The sequence below is a fragment of the Nesoenas mayeri genome (assembly GCF_963082525.1).
Source record: "Nesoenas mayeri genome assembly, chromosome: 17".
Classification (NCBI taxonomy): Eukaryota; Metazoa; Chordata; class Aves; order Columbiformes; family Columbidae; genus Nesoenas; species Nesoenas mayeri.
The window spans coordinates 10,817,551-10,838,042 of record NC_137565.1 but is presented as its reverse complement, the minus strand read 5'-3'; the positions used below and the strand labels follow the sequence as shown (position 1 = coordinate 10,838,042).

Sequence of the window (20,492 nt, the reverse complement as noted above, 5' to 3'; positions counted from 1 at the left end):
ACGTCCTGATAGACAAGAGCTACAGCAACAGGGAGGGGAAAAGCCCTGGAGAACAGGCGCAGAATGCAGCTCTCCGAATTGGGGTGTCTGTCCCGAGCACACTCAGCACGCCCGAGCCCGCGCTCAGCCCCAGCCAGGCTGCAGCAGAGCCTGTGCCCCCCACCCTAACAAAAACAAGCAAGATTATCTATTTTTTTAAAATGGCGCTTTGCCGCCCCTGCCCTGCGTAACAGTAAGTTTTTAAAAAAATTCCCCAAAGAAAAGCAAGGATTTGTGGTTTGTTTTTTTTTTTTAAAGTGTCCCTTCCACCCCCCCGCCCCACAGAGAGCCAGGCTGGCTGCGTCCCATTGGGGACAGGGTAACGGGTGACCCCGGGGCAGGGGACACCATGGGAGGTGCGGGACACTGTGCCTGCGCAGATGCACTATGCCGAGGAGCAGCCAGAGCCGGGGTCAGCGCCCATGGAGGAGGCGATGGTGGAGTTGAGGATGCAGGGGCTGGTCTCAGACCTGGAAGCTTTTGAAAGTTCGCGCTGTGGAAACAAAAGTGGGAGATGGAGATGAGGAGGCGCTGGGGGGGCAGCGGGGAAAATGCAGTCGCCTTGAGGGACAGCAGGAGCGGCTCATGGCCCTGCTGCTCCTGTTTGTGTGTCTCCTGCTCGCTGCAGAGAGCAGGAAAGCGCGAGCAGAGGAGCTGAGAGGACACAGAGCCTCCCAGCAACACAAGTACTTGTTGCCCAAAGAGCCGCAGGCTGGGAAGCATGTTGGGATCAGCATAACACTAACAGGCATCCCCCAGGACGGGACAGGGACAGCTCTGCCCAGCTGCTGGAGAAGGGATCTGCCACCTCCCAAACCCGCACCTCTGTGCCGAGGGCACGGGGCTGCTGCTGGGGGTTGGTGTTTGTTGGGCTGAGCCCATCCTGAGGGAAGGGCAGAGGCCCCTCCAGCCAGGGGGAGACGGCAAAGCCCCTTCCCCAGCAGCTGGGGGGCTCCCCCAGCCTGCAGAGACCAGCACAGGTTGGGGAGAGGCCGGGGCCCTTTGCAGGAGAAGTTTTCTCCTGCCCTCCCAGGGACAGGGCAGGAGGGTGACAGTGGGACAGGGCAGGAGGGTGACAGTGGGACAGGGCAGGAGGGTGACAGTGGGACAGGGTGCTGCTCCAGCGAGGGGGGGTGGGTTTAGAAGAGGTGAATTACCGCAAACTCAGAATAGGTGCTGGCAACAGAATTAATGCTGTGGTTACGCTGGGCAGGGGCTACGGGCATGCACCCACCGCTCAGGGCGGTTCCGTTCAGCTGCACGTTCTCCTTGTTGCGCTCGCTGTGTCCAGGACGCCGGGGCTTCGTGGCTGGGGGGCCGGGGGTCCGGGCCTGGCCAGGCTGCGAGGAGAATGACAGACGGGACATGGAAACCACGCTGAGCACGGGGAGCTGCTGCCCCACGCTGCCGGAGCAGCTCGGAGCCCCAGGAGCCCTCTGGGGTCTGGGACCCGTTCTGAGCCCACACACACAGCCCCCCACCCACAAGCTGATGGCCTCCCAGCCACAGGCCCAGCATGGAGGAACAGAGGTGGGTGCACTGGAAATCGGGGATGGAGAAAGATGTCCTCAACGCTGCTGCCCTCCTCGGTCCCAGAAACACCCTGGCAGGGTGGCAGCTGCCCAGCGCAGCTGGATGTGCACAAACGGTGGCTTCTGCATCCCAGAGCCTGGCAGCGACCAGCCAGAGCCCCCTCGACCTCCCCCAGCCCGCCCCGCGTGCAGGAGCCCCGGGCAGCCTCTCACCTTCCCCCCGGAGGGCGGCAGCCGCGACGTTGGCAGGTGGTAGATGGTTCTCCCACAGGCTGAGCGCATGGTGCTGTTGGGGGTGGCGTTGGAGAGGGCCGTGCCATTGAGCTGCAGGAGCAGAGCACATGTCACCCGGGGGGCTGCACTGAGCCCTCTGCCCCCAGAGCACTGGGCTGATGTCCCCAGGGAGGACAATGTTTTGCAGTCTTTCCCTTTGCAACCACCAGCAATAAGGCACCGCCACCAGCCTTGTATGTAAAAGGAATGGGCTTTGCCTTGGTCACTTCCCCCTCACCCACCCCAATGCCAAAATCCTCCTTATTGAGTTGCTTGTGAGCATTTATTTAATACAGCAGGAGCAAAGCGGTCGCTTGTTTGCACCTGCCAGCAGTTCAGGAAAAGCAGAACATTCAATAGTGTTTGCAGGTAGCAAAGCAGAGACACAGAGCCAACCAGTCCCAGCAAGCGTTCCTCTCTGCGATTGCATTTCCAGTATTTCTGGTCTGCTCAGCACCCTGGGGACAGAGCAGCACCCCAAACCCTCCCCACAGCTCTGCGGGGGACACAGGTGACCCCAGACAAGGGTGGCCTCAGCCTGGTGACAGCACTGAGCTCCCACAGGTCCCGTCTTGCCCACGCTACCTTGCACTGACATTTTACCTTCCTCACTTTGTGAGGTGTGTGGGGGCTGAGCACCCGGCGCTTGACAGGGGTCCGTGGGGTGCTCCCGTACAGCATCTCTGCCTCAATCTGCCGGCTTTTCTTCAGTTGCTGCACAAAAGATCGGTGTTTAGGGACGGGGCAGAGGATGGCACAGAGCTGGAGCAGAGCTGCTGCCCGCGAGCCGGCCCTGTGGCGGGCTCAGAGTCACAGGTTTCCAGGGCTGAGCTGCAGCTCTGGCACAGCGGGGCTCAGGAGAGGGGCTCAGCACACGCAGGCACTGACCGCAGCGGGCATCAGTCCCGCTGTCAGAGGTGACAGCACGTGGAGCCATGTCCAGGCAGAGGGACAGGACAGAGCTGGGCAGCAGCAGCTCCCTGACCCCCGTGGGGCCACCATGGGCCTGGGGGCAGCGCACTCAGCTCCACACTCACCCGCTCCTGCTTCTCCTTCTCCTTCTCCTGGTGGAAGAGCTCCCACTGCCCCCTCACGTACTCCATGAACTGTTGCCCCTTCACCAGGAAGGTCCTCTCGTGCTCCTGCTCCCAGGCCCGGACTCGGGTATCCAGCTCCTCCTGCAGCTGGTGAGGACACAGGGACAGTGGAGCGGCCACCCCGTGAGCACAAACACGACCCTGCAGGCACCGCACCAGCCTGCCTGGGGTGCAGCAGCTGCAGGGCTGGACCTACCTTGGAAAGGGTCTTCTGCAGCTTCGCCCGCTGCTTCTCCTCTTTCAGCAGGTTTCCCCCGCGGTTGGTGAAGCGACTGGGGTCAGTTGCTTTCCTCTGGTACAGGAGGGGTCAGAAGGAACCAAACACACCAGCCCAGCCCATGGCCCAGCACACCCATGGGACACAGAGCCTGCAGAACCCCATCCCTGCAGTGCACCATCCCAAACCCCACCAGCGCTCCTGATGCAGCGCCCATCGCTGCCCGGGTTCTTCCAACCGCATTGCAGGCAGGAGCGGGGTGTGTGCTGCCCTGTGACCCAGCACCAAGCCCGGCAGAGCGGTTCCTGCCCAGATGGTACCTCCAGCTCCAGGAACAGCCTCCAGTTCTCCTCCCACTTCAGCACCGCCTCAAACAGCTCCTTGTGTGTTTCATAGTAGTTCTTAATCTTCAGCACCTCAGTGTCGTGCAGCTCAAGAAGGGTCTCCGTGTAGTCCTCTGCAGGAGACACCAGCACGGTCAGGAGGCAGCGGGATCCCTGCGCCCCACCAGCTCGGGCAGCCCCACTCCCAGCAGCTCCCGCAAGGAGGCAACGAGCAGAAAGAACCAGCACCCACCATCGTAGTAGGGGCTGAAGGCTTCCCTCTGCTCCTGGCTGTAGAAGCACTTGTCCCAGAACTCGGCCAGTTCTGCCCGGATCGCCTGGATCACAGACTTCATGTTCTGCAGCTTCAGCTCCTCCAGACGATCCACCTCCAGCTGCAGCTGCCAGGGAGACCAGAGCAGAGAGGGGCAGCGTGAGGAGACGAGCAGAATAGGATTTATCTTCTCCTAAGCTGCTTTCTAAGGCAAGGCAGCAGCCAGCACCAGCTCCTCCATGCACGAGAGCTGGATTTGCCCATTTCTCCTCCCACTTGGCTGCTGGGAGCAGCTTCTCTGCTCCGGCTGGAGGGCGAGACCCAGCGCTGCCGCCCCAGCCCCCACTCCAGCACAGGGGGGTCCTTACAGCTTTCCTGGTCTTGGCTCTGCACCCGGTCATGTGCACCGCGAAGGCGTCTCTGTCCTCGGCCGGGACCTGCAGCCTGTCCCAGAGCGCAGCGATCCTGGCGCGCAGCTCCGCGCACACGGCTTCGTTCAGCGCGCGCCGGCCCTGCAGCTGCCAAGGGAGCGCGGGGTCAGCGCCAGCGCGGGAGGCGACGGCTCCGCTGCACCCAGCAAAGCCACCGCCTCGGCTCCCCAGACCTCCTCTCAAACTCCCAAAGGAACTTGCTGAGAGCTGAGCAGCTGCGCTTTACATCACGATACCAACACCTGCCGGGACGCAGCAACAGCCCCGTGGCGCTGGCTCCATGTGCCCACGTACCTGCTGCAGCAGGGTCTGCAGGGCAGCGATGTTGTCTGCGGACAGGCAGAAAGTTTCCTCGGACTCGTACACCACGTCGAGCTCAAAGCTGGTCTCCGGATCGTGGTCCAGCTCCTCCATCAGGAGGATGATTTGCCGCTTAGCACTGACAAACTCTTTGTGCCTTTTCTCCTGGAGGTGATGAGCAGCATTAGGAACCAGTGAGCACCTCGTGTGCCACCCCCGGTGAGACCCTCGGCCCCTCACTCACCTTCTCGGCCACCAGCGAGGCCAAGTGCCGCCTGTAGCGGTCCAGGTCCTCCTGGCTGGGCACAGCGTTGCTGTCAATCTGGAACACGGGTGTACAGAGGATGTCGCACAGGTCTCGGTCTTCTTCTTGCAGGGTTTCCAGCTCCTGCTTCCTGTCCTTCTTCTGCTTTAACAAAATCTCCACGTGGGTACGCAAATTCTTCTCCATCTGCAGAATGGTACCTTCTTCCTCCACCTAGGAGAGTCCAGAAATCAGCTTCCTTCTCCGCAACTCTCACAGACCTTGCGTGCATATTTGAAACCTCTTAAACAAAGACCTGGGACACAAGTCCCAGTTCTGAGCAAGGTGCTCCCCAGGAAGAGGCCAATGCAGCAGCAACACTGATACGGATCAGCTGATTGATGCACCCTCTAAAACAGGGTTCAAGGTTTTAAAAGCAAGCATCACCTTTATTGATGCATCAGCACCTGCAGTGATTGTTCTGCCTAGTGGGGACCCCAAACAATTCCCAGACACAGGTTATATCCACACAGATTATACATATTCATTACATTTCAAATACATCCTTTGCAAATGCATCGCATTCCTTTGTTACTCAGCTTGTAACAAAAACAACACAAACTGATCCTTGCGCTGGTGTCACCACCTCCTCTTCTGAGTTCCCTCCTGCTTATCTTGTGACTTAACACCTAATAAGCACCTAAAACCTAACATCTGTGAACCTTATTTAATAAGTGCCTAAAATCTATGGCCCTTATTCTTATTAACTTATCTTATTGCTAACTGCTGATTTTAGGTATCAACACAAAATGAGATGCTGTGAGACCCTTGGCCTCCTCACTGCCAGGCCCCTGCCTTTGGCTCTACCAAGCATCAGGAAAAGTGGTTTGGAACAAGCGTCTGCCTTGCGAGCTCCAGCCCCAGCGGCACACCGGGCAGCACCGCTCTGCTGCTCCCGGAGAGAGAAGCAGGTCGTACCTCCAAGGGGTCCAGCTGGAGCTCCCTGCAGAGGGTGTCCAGCTCCTTCCGACACAGCGCGATGCTCTTCAGGAGACGCTCCTTCAGGCTCTCCTCCTCGGCCACCATCATGTCCAGCAGGTTCTGCGGCACAAGGTGGTTAGAGGCGGGATGGGGACGGGGCGAGCCGGGGGGTGGGGACGAGCGGGACAACGGCTGGAGAAGCAGCGCTGGGGCCAAGCGAAGGGGGCGCCAGGGGAAGGGACAGGGGGGCGCGGCCCCGCACGGACTGTGGGCGAGCGCAGGGGCAGCGACAGCCCCGGGTGCCCCGCCCCGAGCAGGAGCTCGGGTCCCTCCCGCCGGCCCCGGCCCCCTCACCTTGATGTGCTTCTTCACCACCTCGGTGCGCTCCAGGCGCATTTCCTCGGGGATGCCGATTTCCTCCCAGATGTCCCGCAGCGTGGCCATCGCGCGGTTCAGGCACGACACGGTCTCGGCCGCCAACACCTCGCTGCGGGCGGCGGGAACCGGCCGTCAGCGCCGCCGCACGGCCCGGGGCCACGGCCCCCCCCCCGCAGCCCACCCCGGGTCCCCCCGCCACTCCCCACCCCGATCCCGCACCTTTTTCTCGTAGCCATCGCTCCGCTCTGCGCCACCGCTCTCTCCCACGATTTAAATCGCGCCGCGGACGCGCTCATTGGCTGCCACGAGCAATAGCGTCACCGCAGGCCCCGCCCACAACCGCCGCTCGCCTCCAACAGCCCCGCCCCACGCCGGCCGCAAGCCAATAGCAGCGAAAAGCCTTCGGCTCTCCTAACCAATCACAAGCGAGACCGGCACCCGTGTCTTAACGGTACGGCACCGCGAGTCAATTGGCGAGCGCTCAGTGTTTGACAGTAACCACGTGACCTCGCGCGGGAGCCCCACCCATCCTGGGCGGTGGCTGCGCGCCACTGCGCAGGCGCCGGAGTGGCTCCGCCCCTCGGGGCGATCCCGCCGTACTGCGGGACACCCCCGGGACCCATCGACACCCCGGCCCGGTCCCAGCTGCCCTCGACCCCGGCAGAGCCGAGCCGAGACGGAGCCGTGCCGGGAGCGAGGCGTTCACTGCACGGTGTTCCCGTGTGACACTGCAGGGGCTGCTTGTCCCTGTTACCTGCAGGGATCAATGTGCCCACTCACCCGTGGGACTGCGCGGTCGCCGCCACGCTGCTGGATGGGGAGCCTCGCCGGGGGCACACAACGGGGCACACAGACAGAGACCCGCGGGCACAGAGCTGGTAGCAGCGAGAGCAGAGCCAGGCAGAGCGGGCTCTCTTTTATTAACAATTCTCACTGTATATGTTTGCAGATACAGGGCTGGACCAAGAGGTTCGACAGTTTTATCAAAAAATGCTATTCCAGACACAAAAACTCCTGCTGTGACTGTTTTCAATCACGTTCCTGTGTGTGCCTTGAGGGCGGCGTTATGACCCACTCATTCACACATATATGTATGTGGGCAGTTTTCCGACCCAAGATACCATTCTCACTGGCCTGGGCTATCGCTTCTTACACGCATAAAAACGTACTTCTGTAGAACCTGCCCACGGCCCTTTAGCTGGAACTGCACATCCTGCTGTTCCCACACCAGGTCCTGCTGCCTGGGGTGCCCCGGGGAGCCCTGCTCCCCCCCCAGTGCGGTGCCACCCCCCTGTGCCACTGCCACCCATGTCACTGCTCATCGTGGGGTCCCAGACTTGTCGGGGAGCGACCTCCATCCCCGGGGGTTCCTGGGGCTTCACACTGGCCCTGGTAAACTCTCCCCAGCCCCAGGAGTTGTCCCTTGGGGGCTATTTCAGGCTCAGAGCCCCCCTGGCACCCCCGTGGCGCAGCCGGTGTGTGCTGGTGGCCGCCGGCATGCGTGGGGGACGCTGCCCCGGCTCCCTGGGGTGCAGCTCAGCACAGATGGCAGCCAGGTCCTGCATGCAGAGCAGCACCTGCAGAGACAGGAGCCTGATGCTGCAGCGATGTGGGGACATGAGTGTCCCCATGTCCCCCCCAGCCCCACCACCCAGCTGCACTGACCATGTCCAGCTGGGCCTCGGTGTTCTCCAGGGCCACATCCATGGGGACCTTGAACTGTGCGGTGACGAGCTGAAAGAGGTTCAGCACGGCCAGCTTGATCTGCCCCAGCTGCAGTGTCCTCCGGGTGGCTGCTCTCTGCATCTGCGCCCAGCGGGACTCCTGGGAACAGTGACAGCCCTGGGCCCCCCCAGCCACTGCCCCATGTGCCCCGCACCCCACAGCTGGGACACGGGGACCTCACTGTGTGTCCCCCCCATGCACAGCTGCTGCTGACACTTTCTGGGCACATGGGGACCCCCAGCTCAGCCCAGGAGGTGCCACCCGCCTTCCCACCATCAACACATTGGGCATCCCTGCAGCACATGGGGTCCAAACTGCTGCCCCTCTGCCTGGGGGGGGTCCCTGGGCACCCCATGTCCCTCCTCACCTCCCGGAGCACCTCAATGCGGGTGGCCTCGAGGTGAGCCCGGAGCCGGGCCAGCTCATCCCTGGTGCGCAGGAGCTCGCTGTCGGTCTCCTCCCGGTACCGCTGGAGCTGAGCCCGGCCCTGTGCCAGCCGCTCCTGCCCGGCCGCTGCCTCCTGTGCCAGGGCGGCCCGCGCCCCCGCCAGCGCCACGAAATGGGCCAGCATGGCCGGGACGTCCTGGAACTGGGCAGCGTGAGGGGTGAGTGGGCCGGCTCAGGGACACGCAGGGTGCCACGGCAGGACGGGTCCCCCACGCTCACCTGCCCTGTCCTGGCCACCACGTCCTGCAGGTGGTCGCCGAAGCGGCGGAGGCTCTGCGTCTGCTGGAGCAGGCGCTCCCGGTGCTGCCGCAGCCCCTCCAGCTCCCGGAGCAGCCGGGCAGGCTCCTTCTCCTGCCCCGCCGCCCGCGCCCGGTCTGCCCGCTGCAGCGCCCGCTCCCGCCTCACCGCCGAGGCCTGCAGCAGAACATGGGGTCAGCGGGGCCCCACGGCCCGCCCAGCCCCGGCCCCCACCCTGGCACCTGGAGGAAGGCGTTGAATTTGAGGATGACGTCCTGGAGCTGGTCTTTGCGCTGGCAGAGCCCCTGCCGGCGCTGCTCCAGGAGCTCCATCCGCTGCCCAAACTCCTGCGGGAACACCGGGTGTGAGAGTGTCACCCCACACCAGGCGGGGACACGGGTGACAACCCAAGAACGGCTGGGTACGTCCCCCATGGCAGCCAGGGCTGCAGCCCCAGGGAGGGGACACACATGGGGGACACACATGGGGGCTGCTCTCACCTCCCGCTGGCGCTGCAGCCCCCGCTCCACCTCCGCCGCCTCCCGCCGCTTCAGCAGCACGCGTGCGGAGGGCAGCAGCGTGGCACTGTCACTCACCAGCACCGTCCTGCCAGGGGTTGTGTGGGGCTTGTCATGGCCGAGGGAAGCCTGGCCAGGGGCACCCCCACCGTGGCACAAGCAGGATCCCCTCCGGGCCCACCGCTGCTCTGTTCCCAGGGGGATCCGTGTAAAAGCCACTCGGGAGTGTGTTGGGCAGCACGTGGGCACCCAAGTGTCCCAGCTCCTCTGGATGGGGCACAGGCAGAGATGGAGCCCTGATACTCACCTGGGGACACACCACAGCTCCCTGCCTACGGACCCAGCACCCACCCAGTGACAGCTCCCTGGCAGTGGCACCCTGGGGACCCAGCCATGGGGACTCAAACCACGAGACCATGGGGACACAGGACATGTGGCCCCATTCCCAAATTCCACTTGCCCCCAGCCAGCAGCTGCCAGTCCCTGGGGAGGACAGGGGTTCCCACTCACGGCAGCCGCAGCTTGTCCCGGAACGCCCGGCCCAAACTCTCCTCCAGGTTCAAGTCCATCTCAGCGGCGCCTCCTCCTCACCCAGCACAGCCGAGATGGCTGCGCCTCCACGCTGTTGCCGGGGCAGCCGGAGGCTCCCGCAGCGCCCGGGGATTTTCCCGGCCTAGAGCATTGCCCGGGGGATGCCGGGCACGGGGGCTGCTGAGGCTCCCAGGGGACAGCTGGCAGCTCTCTGACCGCACTCCATCCTCCTCCCGCACTCCAGTCCCCCCTGCAGCCCCTCAGAAACCTCTGTTTGGGCTCCACATCCCTTCGGAGACCATTGCACACAACCGGACCCCAAACACTGCCCTCCAAGTGCTCAGTTCCCACGGCACCTTCTCAGCTCTCCTCCAGCTCACACTGTTCCTATCCAGAACAATGCTCCGCTCCGTGTGGCCTGGGGTGCCTCCCTTCCATGCCACATGCCACAGGTTCCCTTCACTTCCCCATGTCCCCTTTGCTCCCCCACGTGCCCTCAGGTCCCCTTAATTCCCCTGTACATGTGCTCACATCCCCCGTTACCCTCCACACACACTCGGATCCCTTGTGCACTCACCTCTCCATCACCTTCTACACACTCCTCCACCCCCGCTTTACAGCATTTACTCGGTTCCCCTCCAGCACAGAGCCCCCCACGTCCACCCCTGTTCCACCCCATCCTGCTGTGTGGCTGTTCCCATCCATAGGTGCTGATCTCCTCCCTGCTCCCCCCGAACACACAGCTCCCCTCCCCTGCCCATAACGTGCTTTTTCAACCCCTCCTGTCGCCCACCCCACAGTTCCCCCCATGGCTGCCCTGATCCTCTCCGTGCAGATCCTGCTCCCCTCATTCTTCCCTATGTAAGTCCTCTCCATGCTTTCCATCATGGCCAGATACCCCCCCAAAACCAAACCGCGAGCTACAGATTAACTCCAGACTTAAACACAGAACACTTCATGAAGGACTAAGAGAAAAAATATTTATAATAAAAACAATTAAGCGTCCCTAGAGTCAGTATCACCCATGTCCTGCCCGTGCACCAGTTGTTTCTTCCATTACCCCAGGACCGTTGTGGTCCCACAGCGACTTTCTCCATCATACAACCCAGCACCGCTCATGGCGAGTGAGCCGGAATCCTGTCCTGGTGTTCGAGTCTGTCACAGGCATCGAGATGAGGGGGTGACTGGACCCCATGTCCCCACTATGCCTGCTCTAGGTGCCATCTTCTTAAAAAGGGACACCTGAGACAAAGAGGAACACGAAAAGAGGAGAAATGGGGGCACAAGGCTGGGGAAGGACGGGGTGAGAGCAGGGGAAGGGCGAGCGGAGAAGGATGTGGGGATGCTCCGACCGAACCGGCCCGTGGCAGGACACGAACGGCCTGTGCTCAGCCACATGGAACGAGGACACGTGTCCAGCTGCAGCTCTGTGTGTCCCCACGAGGGGATGGCACTATGGAACTACGTGCCGCGCAGCTCTCCTCCCCTCCTCTCCCGCGGAGAGACCCCGCCGTGCTGCTCGCCATGGTCACCTGCGCAGGCACAGGGCAGCAGCTCAGCAAGGGCCAGCGGGCCGGACAACGGGAATTCCTCCCTCCTGGCACAGGCTCCTGGAAGGCCCACGGCTTAGCTTTGCCCCAAATCTCGGGGGTCGGGCAGGCACCAGGGCTCACCTTCTGTGGGGCAGCTGGGGGAAGCAGCCCGGACGCTGTTCCCATTGACCAGTGCCATCGCCTCATGTTTGGTGGAGCTGCTCGTGGTCTCCTCTTCTCCTTTTCCCTCATCCTCGTCTTCCGAGTCCACCAGCACTAAGACATCGCCCGAGTCCTGACTCCTGTGAGCAGCAGGGCAGGCGGAGCGGGGCTGAAAGCCTGAGACAGCCTGGTCTGACCCCCAGCTGGAGCCTCCCTGGTGCTGACATCCCTCTGCCCCAAACAACCCGTTTTGATGGATTCTGCCAATCCCGCCCTATCCACATGCGAAGAACAGCACCACCGCCAGCATCACACACCGCTGCCCATTCGCCTCCCAAATCCTCCAGCCGCTCCATGAACGTTCATGTCCTAAATTAGACATCACCAGCCACTCCTGAGTGGAGTTATTCTCCTCTCTTGTACAGATGGGGAAGCAAAGGCTCTCAGAAAAGTCTTCCCATCCCACAGCACCACAGCTGCAGGAACAGAACCCTCAGGGCAAGGGAAGGGAGCAGGGCCAGGAGTGCGAGCAAGAGGAGAAGAAGTCTGGCACACCTGAACCCCAAGCAGGCACTTGTTCATGTGCAGCCATCAGACACCCCTCTGAGGGGAAGGACACGGTGCAAACACCCACCCACAGCTCACACCTGAGAACTGCTTTGCCCAGGGAGGCTCCTGCCCCCAAGGGGGATCCCCAGCCCCACAGGGACATCACCTCTGCGAAGAGACGGATGAGAACACACAGGACAGGCTGAGGGAAATGAGCACTCACCTGAACGCAGCACCTGAACGGGGGAAAAGGAAGGAAAAAGTGTTAGAAACCAGCACCAGAGCGGTCCCTGGGGCAGCACGGGGCTGGTTCCACTGCACAACCCCACCAGCCCCAGCACGGTCTCTGACAGCCGCAGGTAGAGGCACGGCCATGAAGGTGACCTGCCCGCACACACAGAGCGGTCACAGGGACAGGGACAGCCCGGCACGGGCACAGCGCCCTGGAGAACACGATGGAACGGTGCCTGAAGTGCTCAGCTGGGCAAGGGCCTTGTGTTTCCAGCCCACCTGCCTCCAGGGTCATGGCCAGGAGCAGGACAAGGCCCAAGGGCTGAGGTGACCATCACAGCACCCCAGGAGTGACAAGGGACAATACCAGGCCACCCCAGGAAGGACTAAGCTCCTCCCTGGCTCCTGCAGAAGAGAGCTCCTACCTCTCAGGCACAGCAGGGGGTTGTAGTACAAGACAACCCCGGTGACGGTGAGAACGGCCAGCAGGGACAGGACCACCACTGCGCCCACGACCCCAACGATGTTCACCGGCTCTGCAGAAAGGAGACAGGAGGCCGGTTTATCACCAGGAGATGGAGCGATGAGGAAATCTCAGAGCAAGCGACAGAGCAAGTCCTGGTGCTGTCCCAGCTCCTGCTTCCCATCATTGCAACAGTCCAGCCAGCACAAGGGCTGGGGGTGTCAGGCACTCCTGCCTCACTGGTATCGAAAGCCCCACAGCAGGGCCCCTATTCTTATGCCCACGTGCATATAGTGAAAGCAAATCAACCGCTGCCCATTGCAGCTTGATCCTTGGAGCTGCTCCTCTGTGCTCACAATCCCAGAATCCCAGCCTGGCTGGGTTGAAGGGACCTCTGTAGATCCCCCAGTCCAACCCCTGCTCACACAGGGTCACAGAGCAGATCACACAGGTGGGTCCAGGCGGTTTGAAAGTCTCAGAGAAGGAGACTCCACACCTGCTCTGGGCAGCCTGGGCCAGGCTCTGGCACCTCAAAGGAAAGAAGTTTCTCCTCATGTTCAGATGGAACCTCCCGTGTTTCAGTCTGTGCCTGTTGTCCTTCACGCTGTCATTGGGCACCACCAAACAGAGTCTGGTCCATCCTCTGACACCCACCCTGGAGATACTTATAAACATTGATGAGATGCCTCTCAGCTTCTCCAGGCTGAACAGCCCCAGCTCTCTCAGTCTCTCCTCATCAGAAAGGTGCTCCAGGCCCCTAATCACCTTGCTACCCCACTGCTGGACTCCCTCCACTAATTCACAAGCCCAGGAGGGACCAAGGATGCTCTTCTGCCAGGCCGATTACACGAAGGTGAGGGGAACTGGGTCTTTTTACCCGGAATGAAGGGAGTCTGACCCACATTACACTTGCTGCAAGAGTATGGAAAGCACCAGCAGGCAAAGAAGGCTCTTAGTGGCAAATGGAGCCCCAAGGGGACTGGTCAGTGGCCCCTGTGATCTGTGTCCCCGAGTGCCCCTCAGCCCCTGCCGCCACCCCAGGCAGCCCCACTCACGCTCCACCGTCAGGCAGACGAAGAGCTCCCTCAGCCCCACGGGGTTCTGCGCTTTGCAGACGTAGCAGCCGCCGTCGGTGCCCTGGGAGCAGTTCCGGATGGTGAGCCGGGACTCGTTGCCCTCCTGGGCGATCAGGTACCTGCCCCCCGGCCGGATCTCCGCCCCGGGCTGGCTGACGCCGCGCAGCCAGCTGAGCCGCGCCGCCGGCGTGCCCTCGGTCACCCGGCACGTCAGCGTCACGTTGTCACCCACAAAGCAGGTCTTCGGGGGCTCCGATTCCAGGGAAGGGATTTCTGAACAGCCCAAGAGGAGGAAAAAATTAAAGGAAAAGAGTAAAGGAGGAAGTTTAACATAACGAGCAATCACCCATCTGACTGATTAACAATCATTAACAGAGCGAAGTCAGACAGGAGTCTGTGACTTGAATGCTGTAAGTTGGGCATCCAGCTCACTCACGAGACTCCAGCAGCCTCCAAGGAGCCATCCCAGCAACTTTCGTTGCTCAGCCCTTTTTTCGACACCTGTCTTTATACCCCCAGGGCAGAGCAGTGAAGGTGGCAGAGGGGAGAGCAGCAGCCCAGGAGCTTTCCGTGGGATCCACAGAGCTCTTGTGTAGCCCTGACAACCCTTGGAGGATAAATCCAGCTCAGGTTTTCAAAAGCCACTTCAGTCAGACACCTTCGATGCCTGAAGGGGACCTGGGGGTGCGCACAACCTTTCCTCTATAAACCCAGCTCTGCCAAACTCAGTCTCAAGCTGAGCAAGGCATTAAACCCACCTCTCATTTTCACACTGTTGCGAGTGCTTGCACAGGTGAAATGGTTGATGTGGGGCGATTTGTCGGCCCCTGAAGCTGCACCCAAAACACAACCCACCTGTAACCACACCATGATGGATCTCAGCTGCAGGACGTCTGTCCGTCCTGCAGTCCCCTCTGCACAAACCCAGTCACGCTGCCTCCTCAGCGTCCCCCTCTGGCAAGCGCCCGCAAGCCTGGCTTACCTGAGCGCTGCCTAAGTGCTCTGGAGGGCACAGAATGACCAGGGCACCTGTCTGCCCCACCATTAGCAGGCTAATTAATAGTTAATGAGGTAGGCAAGTCAACTCACTTATCTCCACAGTGCACGCGGGCTCCTCCTGCTTGACAACGTGGCTCCCGACACACTTGAAGACTTTGCGGTGGGAGAGGTGGGAGCTGTTGAGCGTTTCCACGTGCGTGTCTGAGTTGCTGGAGGAGCTGATGACCCAGCTGGAGTTCTCCAGATCGTGCCCCTCTTCTCTCCAGTGCAGGGTGGGGTGCGGGTGCCCCCCAGGCCAGCTGCAAAACAGCTGCAGCATCAGCCCCGACGGGGAAGCCTCAGCCCAGCACTTCGGGGCTGAGTGTGGTGGATCTATTGGCAAGAACAGCACGTGGTTAGAAACGCTTCCAAGTTGCAGCTCACGGCATTTCAGAGCTGGAGCTCCCGCAAGCGCTTGGTTTTGCCATCGCATCCCTTGAAAGTCGTCCAGGATTCCCTGTCTTGCTCCACGACCTGTGTCCCACAGCCCCGGGGAGCACTACAGGGACCAAGCAAGAGGTCGTCCTGCAAAAGCCACAAGAGCAACTGCAGCCGAGCCTTGAGGGACTAATACACAGGGAAGAAAAACATTATTGTCACAGCTTTGCAAGATAAGCACCTAAAAACACAGCAGGAGAACAAAATCTCCGTGCTGCCCTTGGCAATTCGTCACGGCACAGGTCCCCGTGCCTCGGATACAGGGGGTGACATTGATTCGCACTACTTGAGGACAAGGCTCTGCCCCTTCACGTCACTGATGCCAGCACTCGGGTGTCCCAGGGGAACACAGAAAGCACCAGGACTCCTGCCAAGGGACAGTGAAGCAGCTTCTCAGAGCCACCCGTTCAAAGCTGGAGCACGTCCCCACAAACCCGGGGCAGGAGGAGGAGGCTGTTCCTAGTGTAGAATCACCGAACAGTTTGGGTTGAAGGGACCTCCCCAGCTCCCCCAGTGCCCCCCCTGCCATGAGCAGGGACATCTGCACCAGCTCAGGTTGCTCAGAGCCCCGTCCAGCCTGGCCTGGGATGTCTCCAGGGATGGTTCAGCCACCACCTCTCTGGCCAACCTGGGCCAGGCTCTCACCACCCTCAGGGACAACAATTCCTTCCTCATGTCCAGCCTGAATCTCCCTCTTTTCATTTAAAACCATCATCCCTTGCCCTATTGCAACAGGCCCTGCTAAAAGTCTGTCCCCATCTTTCTTACGGGCCCCTGTTAAGTCCGGAAAGGCCGCACTAAGGTCTCCCAGAGCTTCTGTTCTCCAGCTGAACCCCCCAGCTCTCTCAGCCTGTCCCCAGCAGAGCTGTTCCAGCCTCGGACTGTTTCTGTGGCTCCTCCGGCCCTCAGAGCCGCTCTGCCCACAGGGAGTCGGGGTGTCCACGGCTCGTGGGCTCAGGACCACCCACACGTGTCACTGCAGCCAAAGCAGGGCCGCTCCACTCCTTCCCGGCACCGCTGTCCCTGCCGCGGGGGATAGAGGTGTCACTGACCCACGCTCCATGCCCACATCACGCTGCAGCGATGGGGACAAACTCCAGCACACAACGCGGGCAGGGTGAGTCGGTGCTGGCCTCACGCCAGGGCACATCGCTCAGAAACCACCGCGGCTGTTTGTTATTTACATACAGAAACGACTCCGTGATGGCACGACGGGATGGGAAGCCAATAGAAACCCCAGAGCGATCCCTCCGAGCGCAGCGGGGCTGGCACGAGCTGCAGCTGTTTCCACACACATGTGTGCGTTTAACAGCCACGGGGATCCTGGACTCTGATCCAGGTGGAATTAACACGCTGTGCGCCTGGATTAGGCTTGTTTGCCTAATCCAGCACTGAACAAGATCCCACTGGGAGACGGCGCTGTCATGGCGAACCCCACGCCAGAGGGATGCCTGATGGTTGTTTTGCAGAGTATTTAAGTGACTTCCAAATGACACAAGTTAAAAAAACCAAAAGAAAACCAAAACATGAAAACAAAACCCCATGTGAGCTACAAGAACATACCGTCTTGGTTTGGCTCTCCAGGAACTACATACACGCGTCTCGTATGATCTTTGAATCCATCCAGCTCTGGTGAGAAAGTTCTCTGCAACTGCTCTCCTGTCCCAGCCCTGGGGGGTCTCACAACTGACCCCAAGTCCCGGCTCATCCAGAGCCGCACGTTTTGTGCCGGTTCCAGGACCTGCCCCCAAAGCCATCGGCTGTACAGCCTGAATTCCAGCTCTCCCAGTGCAACTCTGCTCTTCTGCACAAACACTAACAGGAGATCTGTTCCTAAAGCATTAAAAACCCAACAAGCTAAAAACATCGTGCCCACCACAAGCAAAAAAAAACCCTCACAAAAAGAACCTTGTGCCGCAGAAGAGCCAACAGCAGCTTGTATCAGATTGCACACAAACGTAAGAATAAACCCCTCGGAGGTGTGTAGCTGCACGTCTCCTTCACACCATGTGCTTCCCGTCCCAAACAAACACAGGACAGCAGCTCGAGGCGGGGCTGCACCTTTGTCCGGGTGCTAGAACGTCTCCTCTACTGCTTGAGGGTTTTTAGATGCGGTTTTAAGCAAAGGGAGAACTTTCTGGCACCACCTGTGCGATGGGTTGAAGCCTGTGAACTGGTGACTCCCACACGAAGCCAACAGATCCCGGGTGGCTCCTTCCCGGCGGTGCCAGGTCTGTCTGAGGGGTCCACGCTGCTCCAGTGACACCGAACATGAAAAACCAGGGTCTGTGCTTCTAGTCTGAGGCTCAGAACCTCCAGCTCCTGGCCTTTGCTGACCTACAGCACCACCAAAATACCCCTCTCCGCTGTTTAAGGGCACACCGCTGTCCTACATCACTTTTGCAACCTTTAGAAATTAATCGACATATTAATTCCACACTAATAAATGAATTTCAGAGTGCTGCACCAACACCTGGCATGCCTTCGATAACTTTTGCTCGTGTTTCCCACCCACGTTCTAGATTTAGGGCTCTCCCCTCCTAAGCCCCACACCTATATATGTGTTCTCCGAACCAGCCTGGGGCTCCATTCCTCCGCTCCAGCCCTCCGTGACCTTCCAAACCCCATGCGCAGGTTCCTTGCCCCAGGAAGGGAATTTTTATTGGCGTGAACTTTCAGAGATTTAATCTGTACAAAACAGGTACGACTTTTATGACACGCGCCCTTCGCCAAACACCAAGAAGGCAGGAACACCCTGAACGCAAACAGAAAACAGATCTCATGCACGGTGTTGACGGAAAGACTGGCAAGAAAGGCAGGGACCAACAGCACACAGTGTCACCAAAACAGGCAAACTGGCAGCAATCCTTCCCTTTTCTCAAGCTGTAATACGGGCTTGCTGGCACACAGGACAGCAGGTCACAGCCCAGGGGCCAGAGCCGGCGTCACATCTTGGAGAAGGGGCCAAGATGGGACCAGCCATCGGACCTGCGTTCCCTGCTGAGCTGGAGGGGGCTGTTCCGCCAAAGAGACGAGGAATCCGGGCAAGACAACGGTTTCCCAGTAAAGCAGGGAGGAGCTGAACCGGCGGTGTGCGAGGTGATCGGTCCCAGCGCCCTCCAGCCCCACCTTCCACCGGGCTGCGAACGTTTCCGAGAGAATGAGCGAAAGAAATAAGAGATGGGAATGGGAGAGAGCATCAAAACAGGACAGAAAGGCCAAAAGAACGGCCTGTGCTGACAACGGGCACGCTCCCAGGGCAGTGCTCCTGGCAGGAAAACTGAGGAAAGCGGTGTTTCCGTCAAAACTGGAAGGCTGCAGAGAACTCCTCAGCTGAGGACCCTCCGTTCACACACCAAAAGGATGGCACAGCACATCCATTTCAGATGTTCTTCGATCAAGGGGAAAACACACAGCGCGGAGCAGCCCCTACCCAAAGACTTATGAATGCTCGAGTCAGCCAGATTGTGAGGCAAAGGGCCACCCTGGAACAGCGACAGGTTATCAAAGATCAGTTCAAAAACTAGTTTATCATCACCACTGAGGAAGGAACTGAAGAGACATAGCGAAGGCTTAACAGCTGGCATTTGGTCTTCTGCATTGCACACAAGTGATCATCGACGGAGCGTTTAGACACGTCTTTGTGCTTGTGAGCGAACGTGTAACTGAGTTCCATCAGCCTGCTCACAGATTTTGCACGATTAGGCAAACTTTCCCCTCTTTTACACTATTTTACTACCGGCGCCAGGTGAATCTGGGGACCTGTGAGACTCGGGGGAGGGAATTCCCAAGGCGGGACAGACTTACTGGCCACCAGGAGCTGGACCCGGTGCTCGTGGTCCGTCTGGTTCAGCACTTCCCTGCAGGTGTAGTTGCCCTGGTCCTGCAGCCGCAGCTCCGAGATGCGCAGGGAGCTGTTGTCAACCAGGGAGAAACGGACATCCGGGGGGAAGGAGACCCGCGAGGAGAACAGTGGGGGGAAAGAACGAGGGTCCCCTTGAAACCAGACCACCTCGGTTGCTTCTTTGGAGACATTTCGGCATACCAGGAGGATGCTTCCTCCGACCTCCCCAAAGACCACTTCTTCTGTTCCTGCAAAACACAAGGGATGGTGTTAGGGATCCGGGGAGCTGCCAAGCCTTCTATCAGAAAAGAGCCGGATATCTGATATATCTGATATACATCAACTAGGGGAGCTCTTGCCAAAGGATCTCCGAGATGCATTTGGCAACTACCAACATTTAAAGCAGACACACAATAAGGAAGAGGGACATGGCGTGCAAGTCTCAACAGGAAAGCAAGGACAGGGGATTTCTGCCTGAGAGACGACAACAAACAAGTGACTCAAAGGAGCCAGAGGAGCGATGTTAACCGCTAGTTACATGGGGTCACAATGTCCATGCTCACTCCACGCTTCGCTGGAGCACTTGCCCAAGTAGCCTCATCCCTGCAGCACCCAGGTACCGAAAATGGCGACAAAACTCCACCCCAGTATTGAAGGAAGGTGACACAACCGCTGACATCCCCTTTTATATCCCCGATATCTGCTTGTTCTGCTCTCCCTGCCAAATGGCGCCTGGACCCCCCAGCCAGCTGGAGGGTCCGCGGGATCCCCCTTCTGCAGCGCCTGCCCCGCTTGTTTTCCAAAGTTACTGTTTTTGTCAAATAAAGCAGCGCTGGGGAGCTCCCACGCTCGCTCGCCGCTCCCTGCCCCCCAGCCCCGCTACCTGCGGCGTCCCGGCGCGGCACCAGCCTCCAGACGCACAGGGCGAGGAAGAAGCGGGCTGGCGTCCCGCCGGGGAGCCGCATCGCCGGCGCCGCTGCCACGGGCGCTGCTGAGCGGCCTCCGCCCCGGCCAGCGGGCAGGGGAGGGAGGGCGGGCAGAGCCGGCCGGGCCCGCCCGCTCCCCGCTCCCCGCTCCCCGCTGCGCCGGGCCCGCGGAGGGGATCGTGTGTCAGCCCCCGCCGCCGCGGACCCACCATGTTGGTCGGCCGCCATATTGGGCGCCCCCCCCTCGCCATCTTGGGCAGCCCCCCGGGGTCGGTCTGAGGGTCGAGGACATTTAACGCATTGGGAACGGTGTTTCCAGAGGGCGAAACTAAGTGAAGGTTGTAAGTGAAACCCCCCCACGCAGAGGATCTTCCATAATTCAGCCCCGTAGAGATGCCTCAGAAGCAGTGGGAGCGGGAGGGACAGCGGCAAGTGGCCATGAACCGTGCCACAAATTGCATGGTCTGGCGCATGGGGGAAAAACCCAAAAGGCAGCAGCTTAAAGCAAAGCTGGAGGGGAGCCAAGAGGCTCTAGGAGGAGGCAGAAGGGTCAGGGCTGAGCTGCACAGCTGGAGGGAAAAGAACCGATGTGTTCAGTTTCTTTAGAGCTGTCCCTGGGATTCCCCTTGGCCAAGGTAACACCGCAGCCAGCGTGCTGTTCCATCTCGGCAGCCCATGCATTAGGA

The 20,492-nt window shown here is 60.2% G+C and overlaps 3 protein-coding genes across 3 annotated transcripts; all 3 read right to left on the bottom strand.

Moving 5' to 3' along the window:
• Positions 1 to 424: 424 nt before the first annotated feature.
• PRC1 (protein regulator of cytokinesis 1) lies at positions 425 to 6,325 on the bottom strand (the record flags this gene model as incomplete). Its single annotated transcript, XM_080354992.1, has 14 exons — positions 425 to 532; positions 1,197 to 1,379; positions 1,785 to 1,895; positions 2,448 to 2,558; positions 2,882 to 3,028; positions 3,138 to 3,233; positions 3,479 to 3,615; positions 3,735 to 3,882; positions 4,124 to 4,273; positions 4,481 to 4,651; positions 4,731 to 4,964; positions 5,709 to 5,831; positions 6,066 to 6,198; positions 6,309 to 6,325. The coding sequence occupies 14 exons, from the start codon at positions 6,323 to 6,325 to the stop codon at positions 425 to 427; spliced, it is 1,869 nt and encodes a 622-aa protein (XP_080211118.1).
• A 1,194-nt stretch (positions 6,326 to 7,519) lies between these two features.
• On the bottom strand, positions 7,520 to 9,585 carry CFAP73 (cilia and flagella associated protein 73; the record flags this gene model as incomplete). Its single annotated transcript, XM_080354991.1, has 7 exons — positions 7,520 to 7,666; positions 7,755 to 7,913; positions 8,182 to 8,403; positions 8,481 to 8,675; positions 8,741 to 8,845; positions 8,999 to 9,104; positions 9,527 to 9,585. The coding sequence occupies 7 exons, from the start codon at positions 9,583 to 9,585 to the stop codon at positions 7,520 to 7,522; spliced, it is 993 nt and encodes a 330-aa protein (XP_080211117.1).
• Positions 9,586 to 11,008: 1,423 nt separating this feature from the next.
• Positions 11,009 to 19,845, bottom strand: VSIG10 (V-set and immunoglobulin domain containing 10; the record flags this gene model as incomplete). The annotated part of the gene is made up of 7 exons (XM_080354990.1): positions 11,009 to 11,079; positions 11,221 to 11,418; positions 12,447 to 12,557; positions 13,540 to 13,833; positions 14,650 to 14,931; positions 18,844 to 19,128; positions 19,764 to 19,845. The coding sequence occupies 7 exons, from the start codon at positions 19,843 to 19,845 to the stop codon at positions 11,009 to 11,011; spliced, it is 1,323 nt and encodes a 440-aa protein (XP_080211116.1).
• Between the last annotated feature and the right edge of the window lie 647 nt (positions 19,846 to 20,492).